The sequence below is a fragment of the Diabrotica undecimpunctata genome, unplaced genomic scaffold (genome assembly GCF_040954645.1).
Source record: "Diabrotica undecimpunctata isolate CICGRU unplaced genomic scaffold, icDiaUnde3 ctg00000775.1, whole genome shotgun sequence".
Classification (NCBI taxonomy): domain Eukaryota; kingdom Metazoa; phylum Arthropoda; class Insecta; order Coleoptera; family Chrysomelidae; genus Diabrotica; species Diabrotica undecimpunctata.
Window position 1 is genome coordinate 32,533 of NW_027311998.1, and position 19,789 is coordinate 52,321.

Consider the following 19,789-nt stretch of genomic DNA (forward strand, 5'->3'; position numbering starts at 1 on the left):
ATTTACACATTATAGTCTTTACCCAAATAGGTTGAGGAGGGGAGAACTGTTTGTCTCAAGTTGGTTAAAGACTATAGTGGTTTCGTTAAAGACTATAAAGTGTAAATGCATACCACAAATAGATCACTTGTGAAAGGCACTATGCCGAAACAGTGTAGTGATAAGATTTTATAATAAATTTTGTGGGAGTTTTGAAAACAAAGTTTTCAGTGTTTTATTGTTATAAAAAATATATTCAAATGTTTAATTTACTGACGTTTCGATCTCTATAAAGAGACCGTTTTCAAATATATAAATGATAGATATATTTATTTTTTATAGCTTTTTAAGTTAAAAACTTAAACTAAGTCTAACTTAAACTTAGCCGTTTAAGTTAGAAAAAAAAAAAAGAAAATAAATAATATAAGATTATATAAATAATATTATATAAATATATAATAATAAACAAATAAAATAAATGTAACTATCGTGTATACCTTTAAAAACGGTCTTTGGATATAGAGATCGAAACGTCAGTAAAAACTTGTAAATAAATTTATATTGTGGTCTAGTTCGAAAAATATAATATAATTAACGTTGAAATAAAAGTGAGTGTACGCCACTGGATTGTCGTACGTCTTTCCCCACTTCTCTGCCTTCAAACGATGAAATCACTCTTCCAATAAGTGGAATTATAGTATAGGAACCACATATTTTTATTTGGATATATTTATTTGGATATATTGAAAAGTATGTAATATTTTTAAAAAATATTACATATTATCGTTATTTTATAATTTTTATTATCTCTCACTATATGCATATTTTCCAAAATCTATGTAGATCTCTCAGTAACGATACTCAACTGGACAAAAAAAAATATTGTACATATATATTGTAAAATATACTATACTTTCTGGTCTCTAATATTATTTAGTTGATACTAAAAATAGAAACTTACAATTTGTACAACGCAGCGAAGGGCCGCCGAAGAAGCGGCAAAGTGATGGCGACTGTTTTCTGGAATGCGAAGGGCATCATCCACATCGAAAACTTGGAAAAAAGGAAAAAAATAAATGGTGAGTACTACGCAGCATTAGTGGATCGATTCGATGCCGAATTGCGTCGAAAACGCCCCGGTTTGGAACGCAAAAAAGTGCTCTTTCACCAAGACAATGCACCGGCTGACCGATCGGCCGTCGCCATGGCAAAATTACACGAATTAGGCTATGAATTAGTTGAACACCACCGTATTGCCCAGATCTTGCCGCCAGCGATTTTTTCCTGTTTCCAAACCTAAAAAAATGGCTGGGAGGACGCCGTTTCGCAACAAATGATGAAGTCGTCGCTGAAACTTCGGCCTATTTTGAAGAGCTCTAGCAAAAGTACTATTCGGATGGGATAAAAAAATTGGAATATCGTCTTACTAAGTGTATCGAGGTAATAGGGGACTATGTTGTTTTGAAACTTGTTTTTTCTATCAAAGGCTAGTTTTATATCAATCCACCCTCGTAATCAAGCACATTTTGATTATTTTTGTAAATGTTTTTATATATTACTTAAAATTAAAAAAGAAAGAATGCTCCCCTGTTAGATCCAAATCAGCTAGATTTATAAAGAGGGACATAGGTACATGGAATGTAAGTCGCGTGTACGAGACAGGAAAATTTCATGACACTTTAAAAAAATGAGGTGGCTAGATATATATAGTCATTGAATAAGTGAAGTGAGATGGCCAAGTTTTGGCAAAGTAACTATATATGATTATATTGTATACTAAAAGGTAAAAAGAAAATAAAACATAAATGGGGTGGCAATATTTGCGATGAAGGATACGCACAAAGCTTTAGTCCTATTCTCAGATAAGATATTAATCATACAATTGCAAGAAATACAATAAATGTGAATATATTGCAAGCCTGTGCACTCACATAAGACTATGATGAAAAAAAAATGTATGCATCCATACAAGACTATCATGAAAAATATATTGAAACATTCTATAATCGTTTAGAAAGAAAGAAAAAAAAAGTTTTTGCATCTACTAATAAACACGAGCTAAATATTTTCATGGAAAATTTTATTGCGAAGATTGGCGAAGGAAAACAGCGAGATATAATAAGAAAATATAGTCTGGGGATACGAAAAGAAAGAGAATTGTTAAATTTTTTGATTATATCTTACAACTCCTAAATACACCCATAAATAATTACAATATTTCTTTATAGAAAAATAATTTTATATTCTCTGGACTCTAGTTTAGTATTTCATACAAACAGAAATAAAGGCGTTTTGGGTATTCTGGTTGCTGGTTGAGTCCAGGAATCATCTCACTTGAATTTTGAAGATTACATTTACTTGATATTATGGTCAAAGACTTTTAACACTACCATAAGTAAGATGTACCTTTTTATACTGAGACATATCAGATTTGATAGCAAAAACAAAATCAATATGATATCAAGTGATAAGTTAGCACCCATTCGTGATATTCATCATCAGTAGCTTGACAACCCTTTTCCGTGATATTATTAAGTGTTTAAGAAGTATGTGCGCCGAACTTTATTCACCCAATAGAAGTTGTAATTTTCGTCAATACATTTTGTCCAAATCTAATAAGTATGGAATCCAATTATTTGCGGTGGTGGATGCCAGAAAGTTACACAAATTAAAGATAAGTCTACTACTAGTACACCAGTTCAAAATAAGACATTCAGCAGAAGGTGTCATTAGATTAATTTCACCAATACATAAAACTAGTTATAGTATTACTGGTAACTAGTATATCAGTATTAGACTTGTAAATAATCTATTAGTCAATCATATATTTATACTTGTGAGGATGTTGCAAAAAATAGAGCGATTCCTCAAAATTTCAACTCAATAAAATATACACTGTTAAAAACAACATTTTCGGTTTTACTAAAACAATTATATTGATGTTATACGCCCCAAGAAAATCAAAATCACTTTACTATTTTAATACTAATTTCAAGTTTACATAAAGACGCAGCTGTCCATGCCATCTCTGGAGTCTCAGAAACTAGAACTGTTGACATTTTAAATAATGACAAAAGGTAGGAATGAGTGACTGGCTATATGCTATATATAATGTTGGTAGAATAGCACAACGATGATCTGTGACTCTTTTTTATATATTTTTAATGTTTAAGCTATAAATCCTCTTATGTTTTGTTTCAATTCATTACATAAAATTCAAGTATTTAAATAGTAACCCAATATTTTTAGTATACTTTCAATTTAATATGATGTGTTTATAATTAACAGATGGATTCTAGTAAGGTTTCTATTATGTTTCTTAATTTGTATGTCTCTAGGCTGGGTTAGTTTATCTGGATTTATGTGCCCTTGGGGCCACTTGGTAATAACACTAAGATTTTTTCGTAGCACCTTTCAGGCTACCTATGGTCACATGTAATTTACCATTTACAGAACACCAGAATGAAAATATTAAAACAGTTGGTAGTACATCTGAAATTGTTTTAAAGATAATTGATTTAATATCTAAATATAACTCTTTTAAAAACCCATTTATAACATGATCATTAGCAAAGTAAAGTAAAACCTAAAACCCAAAATAAAATGATCACTTTTGCTTCAAAGGAAATTCTTGATAATATTGTAATGAAATCCAAACAGCTCCTTATTTTCTCTTATACTAGATACCCCTCAAGACATTTTAAGGGTTTACTACTTTAACAGGTCAAGGTACTGACAAAATAACTACTATTGAGGCGTTTGACTTTTTAAAATAAAAAATGTAAAAATCAAGGATATGACGGAGCTGATGTGATGGGAGATCAATGCTCTAATCCAGAATCAAATAAAAATTAGAAAAGGGCGAGTACTTACATTGTGCATTCTGCCTCATATAACTAAACTTAACAAAATTTTGGTGGTGTGTGGACCAAACTATATGAGCTAAGGAACCCAATTGCCACTTGTGTCTATGATATAATTATTATGGTAGAAAGTGCTTAACTTAAATAATATTATTAGTGATAATGATTACATGTGAAAATTTTGCAGAATTTCCAGAAGTGACCATGATACTATGACTAGAAAAAAAAACAGAGTGGAAGTGGAGTGGTTATTTTTGTTAGTAATAAAATGAAATCAAATCGTATCAAACTAACAAAAAATAGAGTAGAGCAGAAATTTGTATTGTGCAAATTAAATAATACGCAATGTATAGTTGGTTTAAGTATATACCACCACAGTCATTAGCAAATACTTATCGTTCTTAAATAGTCTGTGTGAAATTTTCTGATGACCTTAAATTCTGGAAACCAATTAATTGTTTAGCAGACCAGACTCTCTTGAAGCTGATTTAGATCGTTTATTAGAGTGGTGTGCACATCTATATTATAGCACCATCCTACCCACGGCTTCGTCACTAGTTAACATTTTATATATATTTATATATATATACATATTTATATATATATACATAGAACCTTTTATGGTATTAGCAATCCTTTGGGTGGGTATTCAGTCTGAGTAAATAATATGGATATTTTTAGCATTTTTTTAGTTTTTTATTAAGACTGCTTATTTTTCAATTTAACATTAAAGTAATAGTGATTATTAATTAAGTTCCTTATATTTTATTTACATGAAAGTATTAGTTGGATAAAATATTTATTTTTGTACTAAACCTAAGTATTTGTTGTGGTTTAGTCTATTAATGGGGTTTTCCCAAATAAATAAACTAAAGTTAGTTGTAAACTTAGTAACTTAATGATTCTTTTAATAATGATCACAGAAATGATTGTCTTTTATGACTTTTTTTCCCATGCATGATGCATCAACCACGCAGGGTTATTAGCGTGTATGGATTGTGATTAGAACTTAACAATAGAATATTAACCATAGCAGTACATAAATAGAAATAAACCTAAATCTATACAAAGTAAAATATTAAATTTTTGATAACAGCTTGCAGTCTTTGAGAAAGGCGAAAATATTTTTAGTATCACTGTCTTTTCCAAGAGCACTATTTAATGTTGATGGTATGTTATGCATTATGTGTTGCACATCATACTTGGGGCACTGCAATAAACAATGTTTTACCGTTAAGACACTTTTACACATGTCACACACAGGTTTATCAGCACGTTTTAGTAGGTAGTCGTGTGTTAACCGAGTATGACCAATCCGGAGGCGAGTGAAGGTTACTTGTTATCTTCTAATGTTAAATTTTGGGAATTTTTATGATTAATATCAACTTTGTACAGCTTAGTTGGGAAGTTCTTCCATGTATCCTGCCATATTGAATTAATCTTTTCTTTAAAGAATGCTTTCAGGTCGGTGTGAAGAGATTTCGTATTCTCTTCTGCATTTGGGTTCGTAGGTGCATTTTTTGCTATTTAGTCTACAACCTCATTTCCTTCGATTCCAGTATGTGACGGTACCCATATAAAATTAATAGAGACCGACCGAATGTGATTTTTTTGGCCGAAGCCGAAGCCGATGCCGAAGTTCGGCCTGTAGGTTACCTTCGGCCGAAGCCGAAGCCGAAGCCGAAGGTGACTAAAAATATACCTATTATATGTTAAAAATTTAAATAATGTGCTTTATTTTTTTATTACCTGATAAGTGGTAAACAAAAATATGAAAGTATGAGATAAAAAGTCAAACACTTATACATTATTTGGTAATAGAAGCGATAATAAAAATAAATAACATTATAAAACATTAAAGTCGAATAATTTATAGTCAATAGTCTTTGTTTTGCCATTTAGGTATCTAGTCAAAACACCAGTAATCGTGAGTTTTAACAAATACAATAAAATTATTATTATCAGAATTTTACTACGTGAGAAATATTCAAATGATGATCTTTGAGACATCTTGGCCTATTGTTAAAATTTATATCCTACCTAATACCTGACCTAAAAGTTTGTAAAACGTTTTAGTTAAGGGTATAAAATAGGGTGTAAATATTATTTAAATTATCAAAGACTCGCCGAAGCATATTGTTCAGAGATTGTTTCATTTCTATAGTATAGTAGTATAGTATACTGACAGAGCATTTTATTATTCCACCTTCGGCGAAACCTTCGGCTTTGTTTCGGCCGAAGCCGAATTTAGGCCGAAGGTTTAAATATTAGCCGAAGGTGGCCGAAGCCGATGCCGAAGCCGATTAATCGGTCGGTCTCTAAAAATTAACTTTAATGTTCATATTTTCTGCATGTTTTAGTTCCTTTTTAATGAGAAGAAGTAGTGGATGATTGCAGTAGAGTTGGTTTAATGCCATTATTGAGCTGAGAGAATCTGTAATAATGATATTTCTCTTTTTATTTTTGTTCACTATCAGAACTAGTGCTTTTAGTATCGCATACAGTTCAGCTGAGAACGTTGTTGTATATGAAGGTAATTTGTAAGCTCCTGTATAATCTGATGAGTAGATTGCTGCCCCAGTTTCGTCTTCGTTTTTGGAGGCATCTGTGTAAACTTTGAAACAGCTACCACATTTGCTTAATATTTTAAGAAATTCTTGATTCATTTGACTTACAGGTATTTCTGATTTGTTTAGGCGCAATAAGCTGGTGTCAGTAGAGGGAAGTCGAATTGTCGAAGGAGGAGGGGTTTGAATTGAGGAGATATCGTAGGTGTCTGGAAAATGGATACCTATTGTTAACAAGTAGGTATGTAGGCGGTAATAGAAAGGGTGATCAGTTCGATTTGAATTTTTTATGACTTGATAAATAAAATATATATGTTTTTAAATGAAAAACTTTGGAGGTGGCGTGGTTTAAGGGAAACATTTATGAAGTCATATATGTATTTAGTAAGACTCATAAAAGATTATGTACCTAACCCATCTCGATAAAATCTCACTTTATATATGTTTTATGTTACTTGATAAATATTATTTTTATTTTTTTTTTTTTTTTAGTTTTCATGTTTTCTCACATGTTTGCATTGTATTGTATTGATACTACTTAGTGGTTTAAAGTAAAGTTTTGCAGAGAATCAATCTAACATCTAAAAGGCTCCGTAATGAAAATAAATCTCTTGATGAGACAACATTCCTTCTCAAAATGAGCTTAATAGATTTAAAAAAATCTAAGAAGTAAATTTGAAGTTGTTAAGGAAGCTTAAACACTTCCCAAGGAATTGAATGTGTTCTGCAGAAGCATATGTTTAATTATTGATCAAATTTCCAGACAGTTTATAGCATAAAAAAGATTAAGAATCATTGCATCTGTTTAACACTAAAGTATCTCAACAGAAAGATAATAAATTGATCATTACAGCCAGAAACAAAGCTGATTTTTCACATGCTCAAGAGACTCAAATAGGGTGCTTTAGAAATATTTCTTTAAATAAAATATGAAAAAGAGGCATACCAAATTTAAAGAATTATTAAAATTTCTAATGGTGGAAAACATTACTCTCTCCAGCAGCCTCCCTGATGACTGTACAGTCAAGATGATATTTTTGACTCTTCTAGTTAGATCAGCATCAGCTGAAAGGATTATTATTATTGTTAACTTAACACTTTATGGGTGGATACATATATGTGAAATGAATAGTACCTCCACACATGTATGCCATGTTTGCCGTACAAATAGCGGCACAACAAGATCTGGTGATAGAAGCACACACATTCAAAGGGGTCTCGGAGTTGGAACACAACTAAATAACAGCAACCTAGTAAGCATAGAAATTAAGGGAAGAATATACCTGGCGAATTAGCAGAAAAACCAAGATACTAATATATGAAACTCTTATTAAACCTGTCCTGACATACGCGTCAGAGACATGGACTATGGTAAAAAGCGACGAAGAACTGTTAGGCCGCTTTAAAAGAAGAATACTTAGGCACATATACGGAGGAGTACAAGAAAGCGAGATATGGCGCAGGTACTACAATTTTGAGTTGTATCAATGCTATGAAAAATGCAACATCGTCCGGTCGATTCAAATTAATAGACTAAGGTGGCAATGACACCTTGAAAAAATGGATACTGGAGACCCCTAAGGAGAGATATTATATCAAGAGCCAGTAGAAACCAGGAAGAGAGGCAGGCCAAGATCTAGATTTAAAACTTAAGTCGAAGATGACTTGATGAATCTAGGGGTCAGAAATTAGAAAACCAGGGCGAAAGATAGGGCGGAATGAAGACTAATTCTTGAACAGGCCAAGACCCACACAGGGTTGTAGAGCCAAAGATGATGATGATGACATGTATGCCATTGGGTATATGCTCCTGTAAGATATAAATAAGTTTCAGCTCAGAGTACAAATCTTGGTTCATACATCCACACTGAACATAAAGAGGATTAAAAAACATATTTAAAAATAATGGGGTTTTCTTCAGTACACAAATTATACCTAAATCATTTAAAAACTGAACTGTTTCCTGATTTCAATCACTTTATAAAAACAAATATTTAAAAAACACATAAGTAATCATAATCAAACAGCTATATGAGAATTAAAAAGTAAATACCTTCATTAATTAAACTAATATACCATATTACCAACGTACCCAATTGTGTTGGATCTTCCAAAGCAGATATATTATTATGTTCACTGTTGCTTGTATCCTTGCTGTCACCTTCACTAATAATACCTTGAGAATCCAAGTTAAGGGTGCATACAGATGTTTCTGGATGATAGTACTCAAGTAGTCATGTTGCCTTCATCATCTAAGATGTACCTTAAAAAAAGTCTATGTTTGAAAAATTTTTGTACACATTCCTTTTTACCATCGAATATTTATTGGAAATAAAACCCACGTATGTAATGTTATTGTTAGTTAGTAATTGTACAATGGTCTTAATAAATGCTGGGATAATACATTTGGTACTACCAAAGATGTAGTTTTGTACAAAATGTACTTACTTTTTATCTGGCTCTGATTGAGACCTACAAATCTTCTGTCCGAAGTCATTTAGACTTAAAATAAATGTTTGAAATTTATTTTTATCCATATTTGAGTCACAGTTATTCAAAATTATCAGTAATATTCGGTTGAGTAACCCTCTTATTATATTCTTGTTGCATATAAAACCAAAGAATATAGACGCTTATAGAACAATTGTTCACTGTTATTTTTGAAAGTTAACAAAAAGGGACATAGATAAAGAAAAGTGGGTCGAGTGGAACGCACGTGTTGCACGTGGTACCACTAAGCCCCGAATTTATAGTCGGTACTCAAGCTCGTGCTTGAGCACGTGCTCCGCCAAGTCGAACTTACGTCAAAGTCATGCTCAAGTATTTGTTGTGTTCTATAAACGGTACTTCGGGTATTCTCGTACAAGATTGATCTCAAGCACGAAAATTAGGGATTTTAAGTAAATTTGATATAATGGCATCCTATAAAAAGAAGATTCTGTCAATTATTATCATTGTCACCAAACTTTATTTAAACATTTTTAGCGCCAAATTTAGCTTTATTGAAGAAGAGGCATGTTGTGTATTAAAAAAATTAATTTTTAATAAATAATTTTAAGGTATGTCATGTATTATAAAAAATATGCATTCGAGGGAATAAATTTCAATTATGTCGATTTTTAGATGAGCTTAAATTGTACTAAATATGCAGGGTATTTAACAAAAGGAAAGGTGTTTTTAATCCAGCTGGTAAAGGAAAATAATACTGTAGAGAATAAAAGGACAGACGGTGCTTCCTTAATGAAAAAAGAAGGGTTGGGAGTACAATACAGCATATTATATAACTGCCAGCCTGAGGTAGATATATTAAGGACTTCAGAACAGCTACGAAAATTGTAAAACAAATTGAACAGAGGTAAAATACTTATTTATTCAATCAATTATTTATTCAATCAAAATTTTTATCATAGAAAATGCAGAGAAACAACAGCATGCTGGCTACATGTGATGGCCCTTTAAAAAAGCCAAAGCCTGATGTAGTGCTGGAGTTTGTGAAAGTTGCTGTTCCCGATATATATGTAAGCATAGTCTGTCCTTGGGACAACACAGAAGTATTTGGAAGAGGTAAATTTACTATATTTTCATACTTAGTATAATTGTAGAACAAAAGGAGGCCCACCAGATAGGAGGACATGTAAGTTTAATTACTGTAACATCAGAATTATCTGACTCCATCCATTGCTTTTCCAGTTTAAAATAAAGAGTTGTTATGTATGATAATTTTGAGAAATCTTACCTGTACATATAATAAGAATTTCAAGTAATACATGTAATATGACACCTGTTGTTCCTATAGAATATGTCAATGTGCTTCAAATGGTAAGTAATCTTAAATATACTTATGGCAATATGTAACAGTAATAACAAACACTACTACTAATGGAGTAGTAGCTATTATAATTGCAAATAAAAAACATTCGCAAAAAAAGGTTTGAATTATTCCAAAGGTTAATAGTAATCTATAGTTATGGATTTTTAAAACAATCATTTATATAATAACTATTCTTATTTTGTACTTAATGTATTACATTGAAAACTGTTAAAAATTCTAAATGTAAATACTAGTACTAGTATGTAGTATTTTGTACTTAATGTATTATATTGAAAACTGTTAAAAATTCTAAATGTAAATACTAGTTGTGGTTATTTTTTTTTGGTGATTTTGGTTTTAATGTATACTATGGTGGTTGTAAAGCGATTATTATATTATTTTATATTTAACAACCCTGATATTATTCCATTTTTTAGTTTTATAAATTGTTACTTTCAAATTTACTTATCGTGAAGGTTATAAATATATTTTCAAATAAAGAATATTAATATTTTAAATGTGTAATTAATTTTATATTTGATAAGGAAAGATTTTGTGAAATGTATAAACACTTATTTAAAATGAGAGAGACAACTCGAACTCAATAAAAATATACTTGCTTAAGTTGTCTGACTATAGTATAACCAAAGAATATAGACGCTTATATAAGCGTCTATATTCTTTGGTATATCCCTCATTTATTTTAAATTAAAATATAAAAAATACATTTCGACATATAAAATAAAAAAGAATTACATTTAACATAGGTATTCAATAATATATATACGTCGATCGGATTAGCCAAGCGGGCTGGGCGGCTGGCTTCTCCTTCGCTTCAATGCGAGAGATGTCAGTTCGATCCCCGGCTCGGTGTGCAGAAAACAAAAAGGCTAACGCAGCAGTTTAAAATTCTAAAATGAATCTGCGGCTTAGTCTAGAATATGCTGGTATCTGATCGGCCTATGGTGGAGCAGTACGGCAAGAGATAAGGGCTTGCGGCTAGGTGATACTCCTCCATAGATCCCTACCGGAAGGGCGTCGAACGCCTAAATACCGGGTATATATATATATATATATATATATATATATATATATATATATTCAATAATATATTCACATTCTCATGCATAACATTGTATTTTCTGGCACATCAGTATTTTCTAGAAAATCATCATCACTATTTATAATTATTTTCCTGTAAACACATATTGCAGAGTACTGCTGTAGCACTTATTATTGCAAGATATGTATTTAATTTGATTTGTAGGCTTCATTGCAGACAGGGAAACCATATTTTCCGGGTTCTAAATAGTCTTTTGGCAACATTTCTTACATGTGCACTATTATATCTATTTTGTTGATCATTACCTAAAAAGATATATCTATCAAATAACCTATTTTTTGTTTAGCCCATTATCAATAAATACCTTGCTTTAATGCTGGAGTAAGTAGATAGTGCCTGTGCTGCATGCATAATATTCACTATTCATAATAATTCACCTATTAATAATTCTGGAATTTGTCCTCTTTCCTGTCTAACTCTTAATAAACTTTGATCAAATATTAAGCTGCCATGACTTAATCCTGGATGTTGAACAACAATATCCATAATCTCAAAAAACAAAAAATGTATATTATATTGTATCAAAGAATATAGACGCTTATATTCTTTGATACAATATATACATTTTTTGTTTTTTGAGATTATGGATATTGTTGTTCAACATCCAGGATTAAGTCATGGCAGCTTAATAAGCGTCTATATTCTTTGATTGTATTGAAGCGAATTGGAAAAAAATATAAATATAAACAAACAAGTTAGGTTAGGATCCCGTGCTCAAGGCAGGTCGATCCGATGCTTGAGCACGAGCTGTCATTTTTGTGTACTCAAGCTCGATTTCGTGCTCGAGATCCGTTTATAAAACACAAAAACGACTCAAGGTCGACCTCAAGCATCGACCGATACTTGAGTACCGACTATAAATATGGGCCTAAGCACTAAGGAACGGTCATGTCAGCTGTGGCTCTACTATGCTCTACTATTGCTTCTAAAATATGAAAGAGTGGGGCAATAAATGCAACTTTGGATATTTTTATATATAGATGCCGCGTGGTCGTAGAATAGGATTAAATTTTTGCGTTTTATAAAATTTTTTAGAGAAAATAATATTGTTTTAACTTTTAATTAATTAATCTTTTTAGAAAAATTATTATGATTCAAATTTTTAATTGAAATAATGTACAAATCTACAAATAATATAATTAAAACTCTCTTTTTATAAACTATAAATAAAATTAATTAAAAGTCAATCACCGGGAGAGAAAGCTCAAAAAATTGTAAGGTGTTTTGATCAAAAAAAAATTCCTGATCTTATTAGTACGCTAGGATTGCTTTTTAACACATACACCAAAGAATTATTTTTTATAATTGGAGAATTCGAAATTGTGTAGTATAATTTCGGATTTTTAAATTAAAAAATAAATAAGTAAGTCTCAAATAACTCCTCACTAGAGCTCAACAAAGGAAGATAAGAAAAAGGCAAAAATGGCTGCTGGGACATAGACCATAGCAAATCCTTAGAAATTCAAATCAGCAACACCCGACGATAAAAAGAGACTTCGGGAGAATACCATCAACACCCTCGTAACAGAGTTGCTAAGAACTCAAGGTGCTCTAACGAGCAGACTAGGTCATAAAGCACCCTGACAAAAGTGGTAGCACACAGGCACCATCCTGTTACTCAACTAGATCGGGCTCAAGCAAATTTGATCATTAACAAACTGGAGCAAGCACTTGATGAGGCTCCTATCTGAGGTCAAAATGAACTTCTGCAGTTCCATAAAGGCATAGGCAAGGAAAGAAAACTTTTTAACACAGTAAAAGTTAGAAAAACATCATACTTAGGCCACATACTGAGAAATAATAAGTACCAATGTATATGTATATATATTTCTCATATATTTTTATTTTACTTTTTTTGTTTTTTAATATATCTTTAACATTTATTTTAACAAATGTCGATATACATATAGAGATATATAAATATTTTATTTCATATTTTTTCCAAACGAGTCACAAGCACTTCTTTTTTCTTACTCTTATATATATATATATATATATATATATATATATATATATATATAATGAAAAGAATATTATTTAGTTGAATATACTATGTAGTAATTAAACACTAAGTTAACATTTGGTTTCATTTTTAAAACCAATAATTTATTCATTCATTCATATATGAATAAAAAAATCAGTTATGAAGATGATATTTTAGTAAATGTCATACATTTCTAGATAAAATTTGTTGTAGATGCAAAGTTACCCGTTCGTACTCCTTTCCCACTTCCCCCTAACTACATATTTCATTATGAAATTTTCGCTACGGCGCCACGATTTGAGTTTATGCAGCCACCCTCAGGAGGCATGGTACTGTCAGAGACACTCAGTAGATTATTTTAGTAGCATTATTGCTTATTAAGCGTAAGATGCACTTAAAAGATGTTTATTCTGAATATTAGGGCGACGTGGTTTTTATGTTTATGTCTCACGTCGAGAGTGTGTAATTAAATTTAACGACTTCCCGCTTTGATTATGTTTTTATTTCGGCGAAGCCGTGGCATGTTTATATTAATTTAAAAGATTGTAAAATCAGTACCTTTATGAACTTACCACCGATATATTCTTTAGAATTATTTCATTTTAAAACCGCCTGTAATTTTTGAATAGAAGTTATTGTTGATAATTTCGGACTTTTATTCCATCGAACGATATTGATGTAGAACGGGTAGATTTACATTGATACAACCAACATTTGGCGACCGTGACAGGACGGGCAGTTTATGGGAATAATCGTTTTTGAGTATACCGGGTGTGCCGAAAGTGTAGTGATCTAACCGGACACACTTGACCGCACGTTTAATTTGTTGTTGTTCCGATAAACGTGTGTAGTTTGTTCAAGTGTGCATTGTGAATCATGGATCAAAACAAAAAGCACCGTAAAGTACTCCGTACCACCTTTACTAAATCGGCGAAAGAGTTGGAAGAGCTGTTGTCGGCACCGGAAGGAAAGGTAGGTTTAATCGTGATGACCTTAGAAATTTTGAAACAAAAATATGAGGATCTAAGGAAAGTTGACAGCGATATATACCAGTGTCTGTTGGAAAGTGATGAAAGTGAAGCAGACTTGTTGGCAGAGATAGATGGTAGCGAAGTTTATCTAAGGAAATTTACCGACCTGAACACACAGGCTGAGGATTTTCTACAGAAGCCGCGGGACGAGCCAGGTGAAGAGGTAGACTCCATGGCCTCGGAAAGTAGTGTAGGCAGCAGATCAGGTAGGCGTAAATTTAAATTACCTACTCTAGAACTTAAGAAGTTTGATGGAAATATCAGAAACTGGTTGCCCTTCTGGTCCCAGTTTCAAAAGATACATAATGATCCGGATATAGATTTAAATGATAAAGTGGAATATCTGGTCCAATGTACGTTAATGGGTAGTCGGGTAAGACAGTTAGTTGATAGTTTTCCAGCCACTGGGAACAATTATGGTAAAATGGTAGACTGTCTTCTTTCGCGATTCGGGCGGGATGATTTGCAAATAGAGGTATACGTGCGGGAGTTGCTAAAATTAGTAATTAATAACACCTCGTCTGGCAATAAAAGGGATTTATCTTTGTTGTACGACAATCTCGAAACTCAATTACGGGCGTTAGAGACACTTGGGATAAAATCAGATAATTACGCGGCGATGCTGTTTTCGTTAGTAGAATCGTGTTTACCATCGGAACTATTGAGAGTTTGGCAACGTATTCCCGAGGGACCCGAGGTCGCTGGATCACAAGCTTTTATAAATACGGTGGGCGTTTCTACTATAGAAAATCGACTTAACAATCTCATGCACTTTTTGAAAAAGGAAGTCGATAATGAACAGCACATTTCTTTAGCGGTGGAAGGCTTTGATCTACCTAGTGCAGCAAATAGAGATGTTAAACGGCCTAGTCAGAAATCGCGGATACCACAAGAAAACTTTTCTACGGCAATGGGTCTAATAAATTCAGAAGTGACAACGAAGTGCCTTTTTTGCCAAAATTCGCACGACAGTACTGGCTGCTTTAAAGCTCAGAAGTTGACCTACGAGCAAAAAAGAAATATTTTGGCCAAAAGGGTGCATGCTTTCGATGCTTAAAAATTGGCCATCAAGCTCGAAAATGTCGAGGTCATTTAAGTTGCTTAGTTTGTAGTAGATCACATGTTTCTCTAATGTGTCCGACACTTTCATTTAATAGAACAAAGGCAAATAATTTGGAGCAAAAACAACAAGATAATACGGTAGCGAAAGTCGATCAGGCACTTGCGAATAGTTCTAATACGAACACACAGGTTTTTTTGCAGATGCTGCGCGTAAAAATGACTCATTTAGGTAAATCGAGACATGTGCGAGCATTGATTGATACTGGATCGCAGAAATCATATATTTTGACGGCGACAACTAAATTTTTGGGATATCAGTCAAAAGGAAAAATTAGTCTCGTTCATGGGTTATTCGGAGGAAGTTTTTTGATGCAAAATCATGATTGCTATGACGTGGAATTAAATCACGATACTTATAGTTGTACCTTTGAAGCACTGGATCAAGCTGTTATTTGCAATAGTGTATCTTCCATATTCGATGGGCCCTGGACGGAAGAGCTTCGTAAATTAAATATTGAAATATCTGACTCATATGATTCTACTCCAATTGAACTTTTGATAGGATCAGATATCGCGGGCAAACTTTACACTGGAAGAAGACATATTTTGAATTGTAACTTGGTAGCGATAGAGACCCTATTAGGCTGGACTCTAATGGGAAAGATACCAGTTGAAACGCATAGTAACTTATCTATGATCTCGCTCTCTCTTTTTGTCAATAATGCCCCTATTACGAATCTTTGGGAGCTCGACGTACTAGGCATAAATGATCCAATGGAAAGGAAGACTCGCGATGAAACCGCATTAGCAGCAAAGAAACTTTTTCTGGAAACCATTTCTGTTGACACCGATGGACGATATGAAGTTAGGCTCCCATGGTTGGAGGGACATCCAGCCTAGTAACTATCACTTGGCAAAAAGTAGATTAGATAACACGGTGAAGAAGATTACTAAGGATGGTTATTTTGAGGCATATGACCAAGTATTTCAAGAGTGGTTAAATGACAATATTATTGAGGAGGTAGTGGAGGAGCAAAGGAACCAGGAAGCCCATTACCTACCACACCGGCCAGTGATTAAACCAAGTAGCATTACTACGAAAATACGACCAGTTTTCGATGCAAGGTTCGGATGCAGTTTCGGTGCAGGGCGAAAGGGGGTGAATTTAATTGAGCTAATTCCCGCTATTTTGTTGAGGTTCAGACAGCAGAAATTTGGAGTAACTTCAGACATTAGCAAAGCTTTTCTACAGATCAGTGTACATCCGAAAGACAGAGATTTCCTTCGATTTCTATGGTATGATAAGGAGAACAACCTTAAAGTGTTTCGTCATCGACGGGTAGTGTTTGGAATCAACAGTAGCCCGTTCTTGTTGGGAGCTTCATTAGAATATCATCTGTCAAAACTTGTGGATGACTCGAAAGCTTCTTTTACTACAGACACTGTTAAGAAACTGTCAAACAGTTTTTACGTGGACAACTGTGTTACTAGTGTTGCTAGTGAAATAGAATTGAAAACGCTTATCAAAGAGGCAAATATGATAATGGCTAAAGGAAAATTCGACTTAAGAGGGTGGGAGTTTACTCACCAAGTTCAAAATGATTCCTTTAACATTTTTACGGTGGTTCTGGGTATTAAGTGGAACAAGCTGGATGACACTTTATCTATAAACCAAGACGACGAAGATATCGAACAGATTTTAAGTAAATCGGTAACCAAAAGATTGATGCTATCCCAAGCACAACGAATATTTGACCCCATAGGTTACAGTTACCCAGTCACCCTACTACCAAAGCTGTGGTTACAGAAAACATGGGAGAAGCAACTGGGATGGGACACGCCGGTTGACGAGGAACTGGAAACTCTTTTCCGTAGCTGGATAAAACAGCTTTCTTATCTAAATGCAATAAAGATACCTAGGTGGATAAACGCTGGTACTGAGGAAGCAGAACACTGGACGTTTCATACATTTTACGATGCCAGCAAGGAAGCCTTTTCCGCTGTGGTATTTTTGAGATTAATTAGGGACGGGCGTGTATTCGTACATCTCTTAGCGGCTAAATCAAGGGTAGCCCCAATAAAAAAGCTGTCAATACCTCGTCTGGAGTTAATGGCTGCGGTGATTGGTGTAAGGCTATATACTACTGTCAAGGAAAGCCTCAACATTGAAATGGAATTTTTTTTCTGGAGTGACTCGACCACCGTACTGTCATGGATAAGGAGACCCAAGGAATGGTCCACATTTGTCTGGAATCGTGTGTCAGAGATACGGAAATTATCTCATGGTGAAAACTGGCACCACGTTCCTGGTAGACTGAATCCTGCTGACCTTCCATCGCGGGGTTGTTCAGCCAAGCAGTTACTCGAATCAAGATGGTGGGAGGGGCCACAATGGCTTTATCAGGACCTGGCGATTGATCCTCAAGTAGATCTGGATTACAATGAAGATGAGATCAATCAAGAGAGGAAGGTCAAATTGGTTGCCACATTAATTAATGATGAGCATTCGAAGATGTCATTAGATGATTGGCATTTTGGTTACTTTTCCCAATATCTGAAGACTCTCCGTATGTGTGCATGGATATTCCGATTTCTTCATAACTCAAGAAATAAAGATCGACTCAGAGGTCACTTATGCTCCGAGGAAATTGACCGAGCCGAAATTTTTGTTCTTCGTATAGTGCAAAAGGAGTCCTTCTGCGATAAGAACGATAAACGACTATGTGGCATGGACGTTTACAAAGATGATGATGACTTAATTCGACTAAAGTCACGGATCAGTAACAGAAGCGACTGTAAAAGCTTTCTATTTCCCATAGTTTTGCCTGCCAAACATTTTTTGGTCAATCAGCTTATATTCAGAGAACACTTAAAATCATGTCATAGTGGGACACAGGGACTTATGAGCAGATTACGTCAAAATTATTGGATTCTAGGAGGACGTCGGACTATAAAATCTGCAATTTCCAATTGTGTCGGGTGCAAGAGACAAAATGCCAAACCTTTTATCGTGAGTGCACCTCCATTACCAGTTGATCGTGTTCGAGATGCCAACGCGTTTGAAATAACAGGGGTTGATTTCGCAGACCCTCTATATCTGAGGACTGGAGAAAAGGTGTGGGTATGCCTCTTCACATGTGCCGTGTATCGTGCCGTACACCTTGAACTTTGTACTGCATTATTGGTTGTTAGTTTTATGCAGGCTTTAAGACGCTTTATTGCCCGACGAGGTCGTCCAAAGACTATTTATAGTGATAATGGGACCAATTTTGTTGGTACTGAAAATGCCTTTGAGTGGACTTTGAGAAAATCGCCGAGAGCAATAGTGTCGAACGTATTCAATGGCGATTTAACCATCCTACGGCCGCGTGGTGGGGAGAATTTTGGGAAAGACTTGTGGGGGTTTTGAAGCAGTTATTGCGCAAAGTGTTAGGACAGGCCTCGCTAGACTACGAAAGTTTAATGACGGTAATTTGCGATTGCGAAGCCATCATCAATTGGCCACTTGGTCGAGTAGTCGAACTTCTTCCTGGAAAAGATAAGGAAGTGCGACTTGTGAGAGTTAATACCAAAAGGGGACAATTTCTGAGACCTGTGCAACGCTTGTACCCTTTGGAATGCACAGTCAATTCTATCCGAAGAGAGGGCAATTCGAACAACTTGGACTCTGAGGGAAACAACGATCCAGGCATCTCTTCTCGAGCCCAGTGGAAAGAAGTTGAGGTGCGCGCGGTTGAAAGTGCAAACGAGTGTGATGACGCGAAGACAGAAGTGTTTAAAAGCAGAGTACCCGAAACGCACAAAAGTGATACGCGCTACGTTACGCGGAGTGGGCGTAAGGTTAAAACATCTGCTAGATATACTGACTTTTTTATGAACTAGTTTGTAGAATGTTTTAATTTTCTTGTGTGTTATTGTTTCTGTTTCTTGTATAGAAGGTTTTCTTTTATTTTTTATGTTGTTGTCTCTGATTGTTTGTGAGTCACGTTTCTTATTGTAACTTTGCCTCAGGTGGGAGGATGTCAGAGACACTCAGTAGATTATTTTAGTAGCATTATTGCTTATTAAGCGTAAGATGCACTTAAAAGATGTTTATTCTGAATATTAGGGCGACGTGGTTTTTATGTTTATGTCTCACGTCGAGAGTGTGTAATTCAATTTAACGACTTCCCGCTTTGATTATGTTTTTATTTCGGCGAAGCCGTGGCATGTTTATATTAATTTAAAAGATTGTAAAATCAGTACCTTTATGAACTTACCACCGATATATTCTTTAGAATTATTTCATTTTAAAACCGCCTGTAATTTTTGAATAGAAGTTATTGTTGATAATTTGGGACTTTTATTCCATCGAACGATATTGATGTAG

At 33.9% G+C, this 19,789-nt stretch overlaps 3 protein-coding genes across 3 annotated transcripts in view; 2 read left to right on the top strand and 1 right to left on the bottom strand.

Moving 5' to 3' along the window:
* The window catches only part of LOC140431433 (DNA-binding protein Ets97D-like), a gene marked incomplete at its 3' end in the record, with an annotated part of 60,178 nt that overhangs the window by 32,298 nt on the left and 8,091 nt on the right, over positions 1 to 19,789 (bottom strand). Inside the window, exon 2 of the mRNA XM_072519361.1 lies at positions 8,502 to 8,672. The remainder of the gene's footprint in view (positions 1 to 8,501; positions 8,673 to 19,789) is intronic.
* LOC140431429 (uncharacterized) lies at positions 14,204 to 15,415 on the top strand. Its single transcript, XM_072519357.1, has one exon. It carries the CDS (start codon positions 14,204 to 14,206, stop codon positions 15,413 to 15,415), a length of 1,212 nt encoding a protein of 403 aa, XP_072375458.1.
* Positions 16,271 to 18,829, top strand: LOC140431431 (uncharacterized). The gene has a single exon (XM_072519358.1). It carries the CDS (start codon positions 16,271 to 16,273, stop codon positions 18,827 to 18,829), a length of 2,559 nt encoding a protein of 852 aa, XP_072375459.1.